This window comes from Festucalex cinctus, chromosome 14, assembly GCF_051991245.1.
Source record: "Festucalex cinctus isolate MCC-2025b chromosome 14, RoL_Fcin_1.0, whole genome shotgun sequence".
Classification (NCBI taxonomy): domain Eukaryota; kingdom Metazoa; phylum Chordata; class Actinopteri; order Syngnathiformes; family Syngnathidae; genus Festucalex; species Festucalex cinctus.
Window position 1 is genome coordinate 8,670,664 of NC_135424.1, and position 17,929 is coordinate 8,688,592.

Consider the following 17,929-nt stretch of genomic DNA (forward strand, 5'->3'; position numbering starts at 1 on the left):
CGGCAGCGCTTCACCTGAGAGTCTCGTGTGACGACCTGCAGCTTTCGTCTGCTCGCACCTTTAATATTTGATAAGAACAACTGGTTACGCTTTGCTGTCATCTTTCTTTTTTTTTTTTTTTTTTTTTTTTTTTTCAGTATGATCAAAAAAGAGATTTGGGCTCGAGACGTTTTGTGTCCAAAGATAGAGATCTGATGCAACCAGGAATCAAATTTTACAATTTGACTAATAGCTGGAACACCCATTTCCCAACCAAATGGTGGGAGGATCACTATTCATGTTCAGGCTTTTGAAGATGACATCATCTTTTCTGAAATTAGTGAGTGAATGGGCGGCACGGTGGTCGAGTGGTTAGCACGTCCGCCTCCCAGTTCTGAGGACTCCGGTTCGAGTCCAGGCTCCGGCCTTCCTGGGTGGAGTTTGCATGTTCTCCCCGTGCCTGCGTGGGTCTTCTCCGGGTACTCCGGTCTCCTCCCACATTCCAAAGACATGCATGGCAGGTTAATTGGGTGCTCTGAATTGTCCCTAGGTGTGCTTGTGAGTGTGGATGGTTGTTCGTCTCTGTGTGACCTGCGTTTGGCTAGCAACCAGTCCAGGGTGTCCCCTGCCTACTGCCCAGAGCCAGCTGAGATAGGCGCCAGCACCCCCCGCGACCCTTGTGAGGAATAAGCGGTCAAGAAAATGGATGGATGGATGGATAGTGAGTGAATGCTGAAGAGCAAGTTCCATTCAAGTGAATGAGACAAAAACAAAAGTTGGCTGTTTTTCCATTACATTATTCAAACTGTTCAGCTCATTCAGAACACATTGAGGGCTATTTTCCATATTTTCACAATTCCCTAATTCCCCAAAATTCAGTTCAGTGTCAGCTCCTTAGCATTCACACGCAATTTCTACACAAATTGCATTCTCAAGTTACAGTGTGATGTTCAAGAGCAAACGGCAAAGCCGCAAATGATGAAAGCTTGCTTTGCAATTTAACATCACCCATCTGTCTATGATTTATTGAAAGTGAAAGAGATCCAATAGTTCCCATGAAGAGAGGGTTAACACATAACAACTGTCATTTTTAGACAGACATTTCCCATTGCAGTGAGTCTGGTGTTTCTCGACAAATATCCAACGTTTCCAGCTGATGATGAATCACAAGTGCGATTAAACATCTTCCATCTGTCTTCTATACTGAGTTCAAATTTAGTGTCTGTTGTGCAAATTCCCTAGGAAGTGTTCTGGAGCAACTCCGGGAAATGGGCCAAATCCCACTCCAAAATGACACCTTCGAACAAAAAAAAAATTTAAAAAAATGGCTGACTACCTGTGCATTTCACAACAGGTTCTGTTTGGATGTCCGTGCGTCCTGTCTTGATGACCATCGTGCCTGATTGGTACAAACATTGACGCAGTTTTTCCACCAGAATCCCACAGTTGTTTGTTGTATCAGGACTTCTGTACATTACATCCAATATTTGCTGACTCCCTATCCAGACACCACAACAGACTTCAAAGCCCTCAAGTGAGTACCCAAAGCAAAGTTTAGCCATCTGAACGGATTTCCCTGTCAGCATTTAGAAGAAAGCAAACAATGACAACTTACTGCCAAAGTCTCTGATGGAGAAGTTGGAACTGGGAGAGGCCAGGATAAAGGTGAATGAGGCCGGCTGGTCATCCTTATCGGTGGCCCTCAACGTCCCAACGACCTGAGGGAACAAAGTGCAAATTGGCATTTTTTTTTTTTTTAAACCAAATTAACCAATATACTAGACTTGACAGACAGAAGAATACAAGATCTGTATCAAAAGAAATATCAGAAGAGGAACAGAAAAAAACACAAAAATAGTAGACAAAAATATAAAATAATACGAACTGAGATTAAAAAAAAATATGAAAAATGTAGATGTCAAGTAGATAAATTTTTACCAAAAAATATGAAATAAATGGAAAACAAATTCGAGATATAAGATTAAAATGGTTTTAATATACAAATATTAGGTAAAAATACACAGGAAAAAACAAAGGCAAAATGTTAAATTATGAAAAATCCACTAAAAAAGGGTTGGAAAATAGAGAATTATTGGGAAAAGACTTAATATTTGATTTAAAAAAAAACAAATATTCAAAAATATTAGGAAAAATATTAATGTGAATAATACAAATATTTGAAACTAAAATAATTCAGAGATAAAAATGTGAAAAAATTTAGTCGTAAATAAATACACCAATATTGGAAATAATCTTAAAACAATCTTACTCCTGAATAATCTTATCATGAAAAATATTCAGCAAAAGGAAATACAAATGTAAAACAAGGAAATGAGAAAAAGTGAGTTCATTGTGCACTTTTCATAACCCAAACCAGCTCACCGCTGTGCTCCCAAACATCATAACAATGTCTTATAATTTGTACAACTAAATCGGAAAATAATAATAATAATAATAATAATAATAATAAAAAGAAGAAGAAGAAAGTGCCTCTAATGCATTTAAAATAAAGTTCAGATGTTGTAGTTGATTTAATGGTAAAAGTTTCGATCATAAACACAACTTACTGTATTTGCGGCGTCATTCTCACACACAAAGATCTCGTCCACATCCAATTCGGGCTTGTTGTCATTGACGTCCTCCACGACGATGTTGACTTTGACAAACGACTCCAAACCTGCAATCAAGCAACAAACAATCGCTGAGCGCCACATTGAGCTGCCTGCAGGCGTTGCTTTTGACTGCGCTGCCAGCTGAAAAGAAATCAACTGTAGCCGGTGTGCAATAATCCCATCATGATCGCACAAAGCCGTCAGGATGTGTCACATGGCCTTCGCTCAAACGTATTGATTTTTCTTGACTGGTTTTCAAGATGCCTCCTTTTATTGACTTAAAATAAATGGCAATTTGAGGGCTTTTCAACATTCAGACCTTGGAGGATGTTTCATTTAGCACTATGAAGTTTGGTCGGCATGTCTATCGTGAGCAGATACACAAACATGTTCGTAAAATACAGCCCAAGGCAGCCATTTTGGGTGTGAGCAGCCATTTTAGGGCTATTTTGGACATTTTTTTTGGACATTTTCCACATGATTTAAAAAAAAAATAAAAAGTTGACCATTCTAAGTGTTGAAAATGGCTTGTTCTGTTTGACGATGCTGAACAAACAGAATAATTATGATTTTTGAGGTACAAGGATTCCTCCTTATGTCAGCGATATACCACTAGTCCATGGTAGCCATTTGGGGTCCTTCAAAGAAGATTTTGTTTTGCAGATTTTGTTTGACTGCGACCAAATTTGACCCACAAAACTCTGTCAAACTGCAAAGACTCTTAAGTCGTTTTCCTGGCGCACCTCCCAACTTTTGTGGGGGTGCAAGGCCCCGTTCATCACTACTTGCAGCTTTAGTTTCACTTTTATTCATACCAAAGCTTTTTACAGATGTTGTTGTCATCGGCTGAGATGATTAAGGCCAGTGGACAAAAGGCTTTCTATTTGCAAGCTGTTTATTTGTCACATTAAAGCAGCCTCATCGTTTGTTGCCTCTTTTAATGTCTGCCATTTAATGTAGCGACTATCTTTAGTGCCTTTTTGCGTGCGGTTCACTATATCGGAGACCTTGTCGAGCGGGGCTCGGGGGACCATTGTGCTCCCTAAACATGATGACAAACCACTAAAATAGATCTTTGGATGCGGTTGGCTGCCCGTCTAAAAATACAGACTTTGCTTTGGGAAGGCTGCAGACGAACAAAGAGACGCCGTAATGTGATTTTCTGCTCGCACTGAGGCTCGGCCAGGTGCGTTGGCAAGGTGTCTGCTGCGTATTTCTCCTTGGTGATTGACTACATGCTGCGTTTCCAACACATGCGGGAGAAACTGTGAGTTTGGCCTCTGTAATTCTCTCCCTGAGTGCATGTTATCCGACACATGGCTTCCATTTGCCTGTGAGGGGCTTTTGTTTTGAATTCATAAAAGTGTGTGTGTGCGAAAGAGGGTGTGTGTGTGCGTATGACGCACCACTTGGCTCCTCTTGGGCTTTAACTTGGAACATGTGCGTGGCCTCCAGCTCGCGGTCCAGCGTCCTCAGGGTGGACATCTGCCCTGTGATTGGATTGATAGCGATTGGACAATCCTTGTCCAAGATAGAGTACCTGAGGGCAGGCGCAGAGTAGCAACTCATTTTCCTGACAGCATTCATTCCTCCCTATCACCATATTTTCCTCCATATTCTCAATAGTGTCATAAAACCACAATTGCATATTTGATGCTTGTGTCACAATAAATTCTTACCGGATACTCTTGCCGGCTTTGTCCGGATCTCTGGCACTGACGGTGCCAATGTTGTTCACTAGTCTTTCTTCTGGCACGTTGAAGGTGTACGTTGGCTGTGAAAATACGGGCGGCTCGTCCACATCCAGCACCTTGATATTCACCTGCATATGCCGACAAAAGCACACACTTTTTAGATGATGGCTTGATCATATGAGCATATGTTCACTCTCGTATGGTGTTCCACAGGGTTCAATTTTGAGGCCCTTGTTGTTTTCATTGTATTGCTTTTTGAACATGGTCCTAGACCACTTTGGCATATCCAAAGCTTGAAAACTAAAAGAATTATATGGTGAATAACTAATGTTTGGGTGCTGATTTGCGCATGCGAGAAAGAAAATATATTACAGATCGACTAAGATACTAATAAAGATGGTGCATGGCGTTATTGATTTGGTCGTAAACTATTGTTGTAATTTACCTGTGCTGTGGTGACGGCAGTGGCCACGTTGTCAGCGGGAAAGCGCAAGTATCGCAGGTTTTCCCGCACCTGCACGCTGAACGAATAGCTGTTTCTTGTCTCGTAGTCCAGAGCCTGAAAATCACCCAAGCGACAGTTCAAAAAAATAGTTTAAGAAGAGTAAAAAAAACAACAACAAAAAACAACAAAAAAAAACAAGAAAAAGTCAACATACAACATATAGGCATAAAAACATGAAAATATTCAGTAATATACTATGTATATAATTTTTAATATTACAAGTTTAAAGTGATGTTTTTTTGTTGCACTTTGCTGCGATTGGCTGGAAACTAGTCCAAGGTGTACCCCGCCTACTGCCCCAAAGCCAGCTGAGATAGGCTCCAGCACCACCCCGCGAACCTTGTGAGCAATAAGCGGTCAAGAAAATGGATGGATGGATGGATGTTGCACTTTGCAAGATTAAAATAATAATAGGAATCTTTAATATTACAACATGAAGTATTTTTTCAAGGATTAAACAGTCATGCTACAAGATTTAAATTGTATTTTGTGTAGAAAAAAACACAGTAATGCATATTTTTGGGAGGAGTCGTAGCATTGTTTTTGAAAAATATCTAATTTATAAGATTAAATTAATCATTTAAAAATTGACAATATCACAAGATGATAATGGTATTTTTTGGGAGAATTTTTAAAATGCTATAAAACGAACAATATTGCAAGATTATTAGAGTCATTTTTAAAAAGTTAGATTTTTATTATTGTTTAGAGGAAAATACTTTAGAGGGGGATTTTTTTTTTACAATCTTTTGGGAATTTTGAAAGCTGTGGAAATAGTTCCAATACTTTTGTCCATACAGTTTACTTTTCCAAATGTATTCCATCCATGCTTGTGTTCCGGTGTGAACTTTGATGTGAACAAACATCCAACGCTAAGCAGCGCCATTCCCCACTTTCCCATTCCTGTTCCGCGGGTATTAGAGGCAGCTTACTGTTCACTTTTTTGCGTTCCATTTTTTTTTTTTTTTTTTTTTTTTAATCAGCGGACAGGTAGACGAGAGCGTGCCACTAACTGGATTATTCTCGCTAACGAGGGCTTCCAAAGGCGACCGGTAAACACCTCTAACGAGCGTGCGGCCCATCGTCGACTAGACGGGCTGCGGAGCCAGAGGATTGGGCTTCCCTTCCACGCCGTTGGAATACATTATGTGCTCTGTGATGTCTCTTAAATACTTTATCTGAAACCTCGCGAGCGTGAAATATCTCCACTCAGCAGACGGGCAATGCCGCGCATTGTTATTTATCAAACCGCCTGCGTAAATGTGTGCGAGGGCATTTAAAAGTGTGGCTTTTGCCTCGGATGCTTATGTTCTTTTTTTGCTCGTGGATGTTTTGTAATGCTCGGATGCCGCGTTCTATTTATGCGCCTGGAGTCAGCCAAGGATAAAAAGACGCTTAAATGTCACATCAAACCACAAACCGGTGCAGCTGGAACATAGATGAGCCTCATGGTTCGCAGGGGGTTTTGGGACCAAATACAAATATAGTAGACCCCATTCCCCTTTATAAGTGTTTTGAATAAACGTCTGGACTAGTGACGGACAGACACTTTGTTAGGACCCATGGTTAGGAACAATGTTATTTTAGTTAACGAAACAACAAAAACTGAAAATGGAAAACAGATGTTAACAAAATAAACAACAAAAATGCTTATTAAAAACAATAAAAACTAGCTGTTGAATTATGTTTTACGTTTATAAAGCTATAATTACAGTATAACAAAAATGTCCTGTGGACTGTTATACAGTACCTGATTTGTGAATGGTCATTTTTGAAAAATAAAATACAACAATAAGCAATATTTTTGTTATTTTTTTTACTACACACAATACTTACCGAGATTTATTTATTTATTTATTTATTTATTTTTGGGTGACTTGCACACAAGAAATACACGATTAAAATAAAGTTGAAAAAAAACTAAAACTAATACTAAAATAAAGAAAAAATAATCTAAAACAAAATATTTTTGGGGGGGTCAAAAAGTCCTAAAACTACTAAAAATAACTAACAAACCCACTCTGAAACTTAATTAAAACTAACTAACTAAATTTAAAAAACAATAAACAAAATTAAAAAAAAAATAACTATAATGAAAATTAAACACCAGTTCGAACAAAAGAAATTTGGTGCACACAATGGAAACTGGAAATATGAAACACAAGAGAAGCCATCTAGTGGCACAGAGCCGAAACTTACTCATGTGTTTCAAATTTCATACATTAGGCAAATACAAATCAAAAGAAAGAAATTGAGAGTTGAACATCAGTTAAATGTATTCCAAATTCACAATCTCAAGATGCCTTTTACCTGTCTAAGCATGAGGTTGCCATCCTTGCTGGGACCGAGCTCCACGTAGAACATTTTGTTGTCGAGCGGCAGAGAGAAGATGGGCTCTTTGTTTTGGATCTGATCTCGATCTTCCAACTCTAAAGTGCCGATCCTCGTGTTTAGTTTGTGGTCCTCCGGAACCTGCAGCTCATAAGCCCCTATGGAACAAACAAAATGCTATTAGTTGTTATTCAAGTCTAGTTAAACACAGCAACGCACTGTCGGCATACTTAAAAGTCCATTTTGTGCCAAACCGTCTTGTTTACTTTACACAAATGCACAAAAACGAGCAATTATTTAATTCCCAGAAGGCCTGTTAGCTGTTGTTTTGTTCCCATATGCAACACTTTGCTCTAGAAAGTACTAAAATGGATTAAGGCCAAACTTGAAAGAAAAAAAACACCAAGAATGAAGTTGCAAAAAAGGAAAATAGTAGTAGCAAAGTATTGTTTTTTGTTGTTGTTTTTTTTACCAAAAAAAAGTCATATTAAAGTATTTTTTCTTTCTTTCTTTTTTTTAAATTTTATTTTAGAAAAACATAAAACAATATTCATGTAATATAAGATTAGAATGTAATCTCAAAATATCCCTTAAAGAAATGCACTTTTATCCCTGTGCGGTCCTTACGTCTGGTGAAGGAGGCGAAGTTGTCGTTGGTGTCGGTGACACTGATGGTGACGGAGGTCGTGGCTGTGCTGCCGGACGCCATTCCTCTCATGTCCTGAGCCCGGACCACCACCACGTACCGACTCTTGGTCTCGCGATCCAGAGTGTCCCCCTTGCAGCTGATCATACCTGAGCACACACATCGGTTTCGTTAACACGCGCCACAATGCTAACTATTCTATAGACGTTTGTAAACAGTAGAAAGCAGGGTTGATTGACTACCTCTGATTAGCCTCCCCAATTTAACAGTGGAAGCTGGGTTTTTGTAAACCATTGTTTTCGTCCGATTCGTTTTTTGTCATCTTTTTTTCTGCCTTGGTCAAATGACGCAGAACTGTTTGTTGATTTGTGGTGCCATCGCAGAAAGCTCCGCCTTTTGCGACATCATGGAGGCCTATTTGAAAATCCATTTGGACTTGAAGAAAAGTACAAACCTGTGATGCTGTCGATTTCAAAGGCAGACAGGTCGCCGTCGGGCATCAGAGAGTAGCGCAGCTCTCCGTTAGCGGTGGTGGGGTCGTCGGCGTCCGTCGCCCTCACTTCGATCACTTTGGTTCCTGTGGAGATATAATAGAAATTTTCTAATTAGTTCAACTTCATACAAATACAATTTTCTTCCTCTAAAAAAAAATAAATAAAAAAAAAATAAAAATTGTTAAAAAAAATTTAACAAAAAAGTACATAGCTGGGATTTTTTTTAAATACATCATTGCTTTTGTAATGTTGCTACTTTTTTTTCTCAGAAAAATGTGACAGTCCTTTAAGACTTTAGCATTTGTCTTAATAGAATATGATGTTGTTCTAATAAAAATAAAAATATGCCATTCTTGAGATGTTGAAATTTTTTTGTGAAAAATAAGACTATTCCTTTATTATTATTGCGACTTTTCATAAAAAACAAAAAACAAAAAAAAACAAAAATTCATCTTTTTTAATTTGACTATTTTCTTGGGAAAAAAAGCAGTTATTTTTCGAAAGATAGTTACTTTTTTCGCGAAAAGATTTGACTTAATTTTCGGAATAGTGCAACTCTTTTGTAAAGTCTCAGTTTATTAAATATTTTGAAATTTTCATCAAGAAAGTGACATCCTCTAAAAGTGAAACTTTATCTGGAATACATTTATTATTATTATTACCGTTTTCTTGGAAAATTGTAACATTCTTGTAAAATTCTGACATTATTGTTGGAAGCTAAATTTATTTTTTCCGAACAATGCCAGTATAATGCACTATGTTAAATGGATGTACTGAAGTAGTAATTTTTATTAGTAGGAGAGTAGTACAAGTAATTCATTCATGTTCGTACCTATGGTGGACCTCTCCATGATGGATCCATTGTAAGTTTTGAGGAAGACGGGGCTGTTGTCGTTGATGTCGGTCACCTGGACCACAAAATCTCCCGAGTCCTCGATGAGTTTGTTGTTGCCGTCGTACATCCTGGCGGTCAGGTGGTACGCGCTCTTCTCCTCACGGTCCAGAGACTTGCTGACAAACAGGTCTCCCTTGTGGTCCACACTAAAGATGCCGTCAGCGCCTTCGCCCTCAATTTTAAAACGTTTCACCTCCACTCTCTGACTGGATTTGAGCTGGGAAAAGGAAACAATGTTGTAGTCTCGATACAGTTGACAAAAACTCCTCCACCAAACTCAATGTAAAAGAAAAAAAGTCTTCAACCAAACAGTGCCAAATTTGTAGGAATTCACTCGTACCTACCAAATTAAAAAAAATAATAATAATTTTTTAAAGTTTGATCCAATCAGTGCCATATTTCTTGGAAGCATTCCTTTGTGCATATGTGCATATTAACCAAGTTCAGCAAAATTCAGCCATGTTATGAAACCTGCATTGTGCATAAGCAACATATTGTGCTCATTTATGCCGATTAACTGTAATATACCTGAAATGTGTTATGCTTCAGGTAATTAATGAAAATGTACTAAACAAAGCTAGTAATGTTCACAAAATAAACTACAACAAAAAAATTATTCAATCTCTGCCACCATAGTCAATGTAGAAAAATGACATTTCTTGCATTTCTTGCCAGTTAAACACCAAATTTTAATTTATTTTCCCATGTGAAACCCTTCTACCAAGTTTGGTGAAATTTGGCTATGTTTTATAACTCCTGTACTGACCAACATTGATTATATTTTCATTTGGAATTCCTTTTGCTGCTAACAAACACAGAATGCACACTGTACAAGATGGGGAGTAAAACTTACTTGGAAAAAAAATTAAGAAACTTTTTTTTCCACTCAAAAATTCTAAGTAAATTTTACAGTGAGTTTTGAGTACATTTGACTAGTTTTATTTAAAAAAGAAAAAGAAAAAAAGAAGCTATGTAAGTGCTGAGGGACAAGTTCATGACCTTCAGTTTGGGATATAGACATGCTACCACCTGAGCCATGCCAGTCTTGATGTTTGCCACTATACTGCATTACTCGTGTGTCCAAAATGAGACCAAAACCGCTCTTGGAGGTACAAGGACTCCACCTGACTCCAGCAATATACTAACAAGGAGTGGCATGGCTCAGGTGGTAGAGTGGCTGTCACCCAAGCTGAAGGTCATTCCTCAACCCGTACATAGCTTTTAAAACTTGTAAAATGGACTCAAAACTTTCACTGTAAAAGTTACTTAGAATTTCTGAGTGAAAATCTTTACTAGGTTTTTTTCAAGTAAATATAACTTTTTATTTTTATTTTAAACAGTTGCAATGTGATTCCGGTCATTTTTGGTTTACCTGACCAATCTTATAGGGAATAGGCGCCGGTTTCTCCTCCTCCACATAGAGCGAATTCCAAATCCACTCCCGCTTCTTCCGTGATAGTCCGGGATGGCTCTCCTTCCTCACAATCTTCTCCTCGGCAACTCCTTGCCGCCTCTCCGATCCCACCGGCGAGTCCTCGGAAACGCCAGGCGAGACGGACCAGGCCGCGACGGCCAGAATAAGCCCCACGGTCCAGATCTGCAAAGCCATGATCTGTGCAGAGGGGGTGAAGAAGTGAGGATGAGGAGGAAGAAGAGTGTGACATTAAAACCACTTATCAGCTGTGCACACACTACCCGAGAGTCCTATCGTGGCGGCCTATCGTGGACGACCAGGACTCTTAAAGCTCCTCAGAAATGGGACCCGGTGGAACGTTTAGAACCCCGGTGCTGAAAGCATTTCACTGCGGAGGCCGCGGGGGGATTTATTAAACACGCCGGCCCACTTTTAAACCGAGCACTCAGGACGCGGTCGTCTTTATCGGACACTAAGCAAGCGACGGGTTGACATTTTACGACGATTCTTGTTCTCGCTTGGGAAGATAACTGGAAGAAGTGCTAAAAGGACGTGGTGAAGCATGTACACCATGTCGGGGAAAAGTTCAACGGGGTTGACGTCATCTGGCAACAACGTCGGTGATAAAAAAAAAAAAAAAAAAAAAAAAAAGTACACAAAGTGAACATTCCTGATGTTTGACTTCATGGTGGGAACGCCCTGATTCTGAAACACCCTCAATACTGATAATGAATACAGAGTAAAAAAAAAAAGAAAAAAAAAGTAAGCCTTTTTGCTGATGAAGCCTGCTCAGATAAGAGGTAACATTTTTTTAAGACAACCAGACCAGTCCAGTTGCGAAGGATTTGATGCCTGAGAATGAAATGACCTGATATATGAGAATATTCAGACACGTGGGGGGAGATGATTGCAAGTTGTCAGAGAGACTGGAAGCGAGATTAAAGGGAGGTTTATTGGTTGCCTGAAGTGACACTGAGAGTTACCCCTGAGCAAGACTAAAGGGGACAGAGTAGGGTGAGGATTGGCGAGAAACTGATGACTTGCCCGAGGATGACACTGAGGGGGTAGTTTGAGGGGGTACACTGACAATAAGAGGGATATTGAGAGGGGACTTGGAGTTACAACCCAGTAGGAGACAAGTGGATGAGGGTGAGAGTAAGGTGAGAATTAGGGGGGAAACTAACGGGTTGCCCGAGGATGACACTGAGATTTACAGTTATATCCCTCCCACCGTCACCCCTCATCTTACCCATCATTGTCACCGTCAATATTCCTGTCAGTCTTACGCTCAGTGTCACCCATTATTACCCCCTCTCTCTCCCTTTGTCACCCCCAATTTCCTCCTTAGGTTGACTCTCGAGATCAGGTAAACCATCAATCCCCCTTAGTATCGCGCTCTGTCCCACTCTGTCTTCCCAGCAATTTCTCTCACTAATCCTCACTTTTAGTGAAGATAAGTGACTGAAGATCTCTGGTCAAATGTTCACATGTGTCCTGGTCTAGTCCAATTTGCGGTTTATATGTGCCATTACATTAATTAGAGGAGCCGTGTGACGTGTACAGATGGATGTAAACATCGTGATTTATCAAGCTCAGAATTTGTGATTGTTTTTACACTTGTTTTATTAAAATAAAAGCATGTTGAAAACAAGTTCCAAGTACCGTATTTTCCGCACTATAAGGCGCACCTCATTATAAGGCGCACCTTCAATGAATGACATATTTTAAAACTTTTTCCAAATGTAAGGTGCTACAGTAGAGGCTGGGGTTACGTAATGCATCCATTAGATGGTGCTGCGCTAAAGGGGAATGTCAACAAAACAGTCAGATAGGTCAGTCAAACTTTATTAATAGACTACAAACCAGCTTTCTGACAACTCAATTCACTCCCAAAATGAATAAACAGCTGTTTTATGATTTAATCTGAGGTAAAGTATTAGTATTAGCTAACGATCCAAGATGGCGGGATCTTCTGCGCATGCGCGTCACCGATCATGCAGGGTAACCGATAGCGTCTTGACAGCGAGACCTGTTGCGGCTCAATATTGATCCATATATAAGGCGCACTGGATTATAAGGTGCATGGTCAGCTTTTGAAAAAATTGAAGGCTTTTAGGTGCGCCTTATAGTCGTGAAAATACGGTAGTTTCAAACAAGTTCTCCCATTGCAGACAAGCTCTGGTAACAAGTTTGGAAATTTCAACCTACGTATATTTGTGTTTACATTACACTATTCTGATTGAACCGTATGCATATCATTTTTTCGGTTTAGCAAAAGACAGAATATACCACCCCTGTGAATCCCAATGCAATTCAATTGGGATTCATCTTTTTTATTCTGATGGAGGTGTTTGTATGGAATATTTTAATAACAATAACTCTCCCCACTCTCTCCCCCACCATCTCCCCACTGTTTCCCTTCCGTCTCCCTCTTTGTGTGTCAACATTAGCGACCTATCCGAGTGTTTTACCGTGTCCCCGTCTATCTCCAGCGCATCCCGCTGGATAGATTATGGCGTCTTATTGTCTGTCAGCCATTAGCGGCGTGTGGGGAGAAGGCAGGATTAGGTTGCGGGGATTACCGGGCTGCCTCCCTCTAATGGCCTAATCTCATATTGCGGAGACCCGCAATGACCCCTCGCCCGTAAATCAGCTCAAACAAAGACGCCGGCCACCACTTTTCATTTGTCCTCTTTTTTTTTTTTTTTTCTTTTTTTTTTGTCTGACAGCCTTTTGTATCCTTTCACTGCTAAATTAATTAAAGTGGAAATGTGATGGGGTTTTTCTTGAATTATTTGCCGAGTGAAATTGGAGACAGCTAAATAGTTTTCCTCCAAAATGTATTCATCTCATTTACTGCAGCGTGAAGACTTCTATTCATTGGATTTTTCAAAACGCTGGAATATAACACGGTGCTGCGTTCAAGGTCTACTCTTTTTTTTGTCAGTGAAGTGCCTGAAATCACAATGGTTTCTTTCACTGCTAATAGACCATTGATGAAGGACATCAAATTTGGCTAAAATATTCATACCCTGACCAAAAACACTTTGAAAAAGGGGTTTCATATGAATATGCAAACGTTAAGGCATATATTCTTATTTATATACAGTACTATGCTTATAAGATAATGTGGGTTTTAGGTTAAAAATAATGTAATAATGTAATTCTTGACTCTGATTTGTTACTGCATATGAGGCCATTTTTAATGTTTTCCATAAAAGGCCTTTTTTTCCAGGGGTGTTCGCCATTCCCTTTAATCAGCCACAGGAAGTGTAAACACAAAGCCTTCTGGGAAAGCGTGCTTAATGAAGGCCGGTCATTAGCGCAGGAGGACACTCCCTTCCCTTCCTGCTTTTCCAGCTGTGGACGTGTGCGTGCTTCTTCTCATCCTCCTCGTTCCTTCATTCTCCCGCTTTCCTGCCTGCATGTCATCTGTCTTGTCTCAAGTTCGTCATCTTCCCATCACTCATCTTCTTCCTCTGTTCTTGTTCATAGCGAAGCTCGTTATTTACTTTTATTCCGTTGACGTATACAGTGGTTAACCTCATCTGGCAGTTTGGAATGAAACTGTCTCACATTATAGTAGAATTTCTTAGTACAGTAATTGGAATGTTTTTAAAATGTGCATATTTGAGGTTATTTGCAAATGATTATAATGGAAATTAATGTTAGATCACACAATATTTGTTTCAACAGATTCAAGTCTTTGGCACCAAGATGCTGCTAAATGGCAGCAAAGCAATTTTTTTTATTTTTTTTTTTGTCCAAATGAAGCTCCTCAACTCACTTCAAAATAGTTTCGCAGTCTGGGCAAATAAACAGTGAATTTTTTTTTCAGAGAATAACAAATTATTGATCCAACAAAGAAATCTGCAAATTAAATTTACAAATGTTGAACATGTTAACTCATTCACTCCCACCCATTTTCATTGAAGCAACCCCTTTACTGGATTTTGACTGCTTTTGCGAGGCCCACAGAGTATTGTGTTCTATTGCTATAAAACATGGAATCTACCAAAAGAAAAATTTGCATCTCTTCTTTCATCAGGGAAAATAAGAATATTTCTATCTATTTCCGTTTTGCAACAATTGGCATTAGAATAATAGCTAGGTTTCATCACAAATCTGTTTAAAACAGTGGGGAAAAGTGTTTTTTGTAACATTGGCTCTGTTTGATCTCTTATACTCTGCTGCCACCTGCTGTCTGTTTTTGTAATAACGACCACTGCTTCAAGCGTTTTATTCAGTTCAGAGGCTGCATCAAAGCCTTCTGTATGCTCTAGCATAAAAAAAAACATTAAAAAACAAAACAAAAACAAAAAAAACGAATAAATACGTCTTTGGGAGCAAATGAGTTAATATCCACATACTGTGTAGTTACAGTATTAATAGTGCAATTTAAACACGCTGCAGTGATAATAATATGAACATCATTAGTAGAATATAAAGTACGTATCTATGGTAACGTGCTGTGATATTTTGCACCTGTGCTGTTGCGCCAGCTGCGTTTCACACTTTCTGTGTTGTGTGGTGATTACGGTCTCATTAATTTCAAACAAAAATAAATCCTCCTCAACTTTTCTTTACCATAGAGGTGCAGAAAGAATAAACAAGTTCCAGGAATATCTGTAATTACATCTGAGCGTTGTCCGCAGGCTGCCGCCGCGGCGGGTGCGTAAGCACGCGCGCGTGCGAGCAGACATCGACGACAGCCCGTTTTCAGTCCTCGCTGCCAGTGAGTGGCAGACGGCGCTGACCTACTTTTTCTAACACCAGCAAACAAACCAGACAAAACTTTGTCGTCTCGCATCCTCTTCATCGCAGTAGAGGCTGTTTATATTAACGATGAATGGTTATTTACTCAACTGTCGTGGCCTTGAGAGATCATATTCCGTTTCACTTATTTCTGTCCTTATTTATCTATCTATCGTTGTTCATCTACTCATATGCTAGCAATGTGCTGAGTTTTTTTTTCCAGGTTCACGCTGTGCCCCCCTTTTAAAGAGGCAGATCTTGAGCCTTGTTTTTCCCCTCCCCCTTCCTTATGCTTTTTTTTTTTTTTTTTTGTCATAGCTAAGAAACTCTGGGCGCTGCAAGATGACCCAACAGGCTCCCCCTGTTGGTCATTGTTGTTTTCAATTTTCTTGAACAGGTTGTTACTGGAATTGATCCTTTAGGGATCAATAAAGTAATCTCAATCCAAATGCAACTAACTCAGTTTGATCCTGAATGTTTTGTGCACTTTTTATAGCCTAAATTGAGTTTTGACAGTTTTGGCTGCCACTACTCCAAAAGCAAATCAATCAAATGGGATGTTTTTCTTGTCATTGTTGTTGTTTTTTGGTTGTAAAAGCTGCTTTTTGACACAGCTCCACTTTTAACCTTCTCAACTGTATGTGTGTGTGTGTGTGTGTGCGTGTGCTGTGATTAAAACAGGTTTAATCACATAGCAGCTTCTAACAATCTGTCTGCTTGCAAGTCCCACCAGCATGTGCAACCACACACACACACACACACGCATAGATTGCGTTCTGTCATGTCAGACGAGTGCATGGAGGTTGTCCGCGCCTCCGCGGCAATGTCGGCGTCATTTGGTCTGACACTAATAGCTGCCCGTCATCAGGGTCCGGGCATAATTGACGGTCTCGGTCAGGTTTTAATGGAGGCCAATTATGGCGCATGAATGGAACTGACAATTTTTGGTGTGCTGAATGGTGGCGAAAATAATAGCAATCCATCTTTAGAGCGACATTCGGCCATTGAATGGACATCATTATTGACAACTTGTAGAAGTTTGGAGCAATTTAGAGTAAATGCTCCTTGATCCCTGTCAAATTCCACACTTATTATACGTGTCATGTTTGCCAGGTCTCCCGGGATACAATAACCCTCCATATGGAACAATGTGACTTTAAAAAAAAAATAAAAATAAAAAAATAAAAATATATATATATATATAATTATTATGTATACAAAATGTCAGTCCAAATCAAAACTGAGTTTTCCTGAAGCAATCAGCGAGCGACTTGGGCCGAGCCGCCGTCGTCACAGCTGGACAGCTTGTCGAGCACTCTGACATCCATCTGAATGAATGAATGAATGCCTCTAATCATGCCCGCGTGTCTGTCCATGGGTGTGCATGTGCGCGTGTGCGTGCGTGTATCGGCGGGACAACCAAGTCTCCCAGATGGCACCCAAAGGATTTTCCCAGATTTTTTTTTTCTCCCCCGCTTTGCCTCTCCAGGAATTAGACCAGTGGCTTTAGTTGTATGGATGGCTTCCGACGCAGCGGAACAACAAATCAAATCACCTCCTTCTCCCTCCAGGACGCAAATCCATAGATGCCGGGCACAGGGGGGGGGGGATAAATTGTGCAAATAATGCAATTGGAAGATGCTTTTAAAATTTCCTTTCTAGTGATTTGCTGACAGTTATACATAAAGATGACATGACTTGACTTGACTTGACTTGACTTGACTTGACTTGAACCACGCATATTTGAGGTTTGGCATTCAAAAATTAGCCAGTTCAATATTTTTGAACCATATCTTTCGTCCCTAAAACACTCATTCATCTATTTGTTCCGGCTAAAGCCATGTCTAACAGGAACAGTTTGATGTGGCGCCCTCTTGTGGTATCTTGGGGTCCATGGAACTACAATGGTACCTCCACTTATGAGTAACCCAACTTACAAGATAATATTTTCGAAATATGAAACACCCAAGGTTTATTTTCTTGTTTTGAGTTGTGGGCAAAAATGTAAAGTTATGCCGAAGTTACGAGCGCCCGATGGTTGCTGCAAATAGCTGGTAGTGAACAATCTTTCAAAAAAGGGGCTTCAAGCTGTTTCTTGCTACTCCTAGTTGTAGTTTACGCTCCACAAAGGGAATCATGTATGTATTTAACCAAACCACATAATTTTGCATTTACGTCTGCTAGCTTAATGCAAATACATAATGGGAAACACTATAAACCAGCAAATGAAACTAGCATTGACATTGTGGCAATGTGGTTTAAGAACATTTAAACATCTGATATTTCAACACAAATGGCATCAATACATGCAAAGTAACTATATTCACTGGCATACACCGTTGCCATATACAATCTGCAATACAATCTATATTCACTATGTCTCTATAAAGTATATTGCCCCCTGGTGGACAAAGTGTGTAAACCAAAAAGAGCCACACATTGTCACCAATGTTGTCGAAATAGCGTGGACATTTTTGGCTCTTATGAGCTAAAAAGCTGAATTTTTGTGATGCCTGACATGTGCAGGTAACAAATCATATTATCTCATAATTGTGATATTATTGTTGGTAAATGGCATGACAATATCGTATCAAACGCTTTTTG

The 17,929-nt window shown here is 39.5% G+C and overlaps 1 protein-coding gene and 1 long non-coding RNA gene across 2 annotated transcripts in view; one reads left to right on the plus strand and one right to left on the minus strand.

Moving 5' to 3' along the window:
* Window positions 1-17,929, plus strand: part of LOC144000943 (uncharacterized) — an 89,461-nt gene that overhangs the window by 45,434 nt on the left and 26,098 nt on the right. The gene's annotated exons all lie outside the window — the stretch shown is intronic.
* The window catches only part of cdh5 (cadherin 5), a 28,093-nt gene that overhangs the window by 8,717 nt on the left and 1,447 nt on the right, over window positions 1-17,929 (minus strand). The window contains exons 2-11 of the mRNA XM_077494747.1: window positions 10,529-10,768; window positions 9,094-9,373; window positions 8,222-8,344; window positions 7,749-7,916; window positions 7,101-7,279; window positions 4,731-4,844; window positions 4,271-4,413; window positions 3,998-4,131; window positions 2,547-2,656; window positions 1,595-1,697 (exon numbers count right to left, since the gene is read on the minus strand). Coding sequence (XP_077350873.1) covers window positions 1,595-1,697; window positions 2,547-2,656; window positions 3,998-4,131; window positions 4,271-4,413; window positions 4,731-4,844; window positions 7,101-7,279; window positions 7,749-7,916; window positions 8,222-8,344; window positions 9,094-9,373; window positions 10,529-10,765 — 1,591 coding nt within the window. The 5' untranslated portion in view covers window positions 10,766-10,768. The remainder of the gene's footprint in view (window positions 1-1,594; window positions 1,698-2,546; window positions 2,657-3,997; window positions 4,132-4,270; window positions 4,414-4,730; window positions 4,845-7,100; window positions 7,280-7,748; window positions 7,917-8,221; window positions 8,345-9,093; window positions 9,374-10,528; window positions 10,769-17,929) is intronic.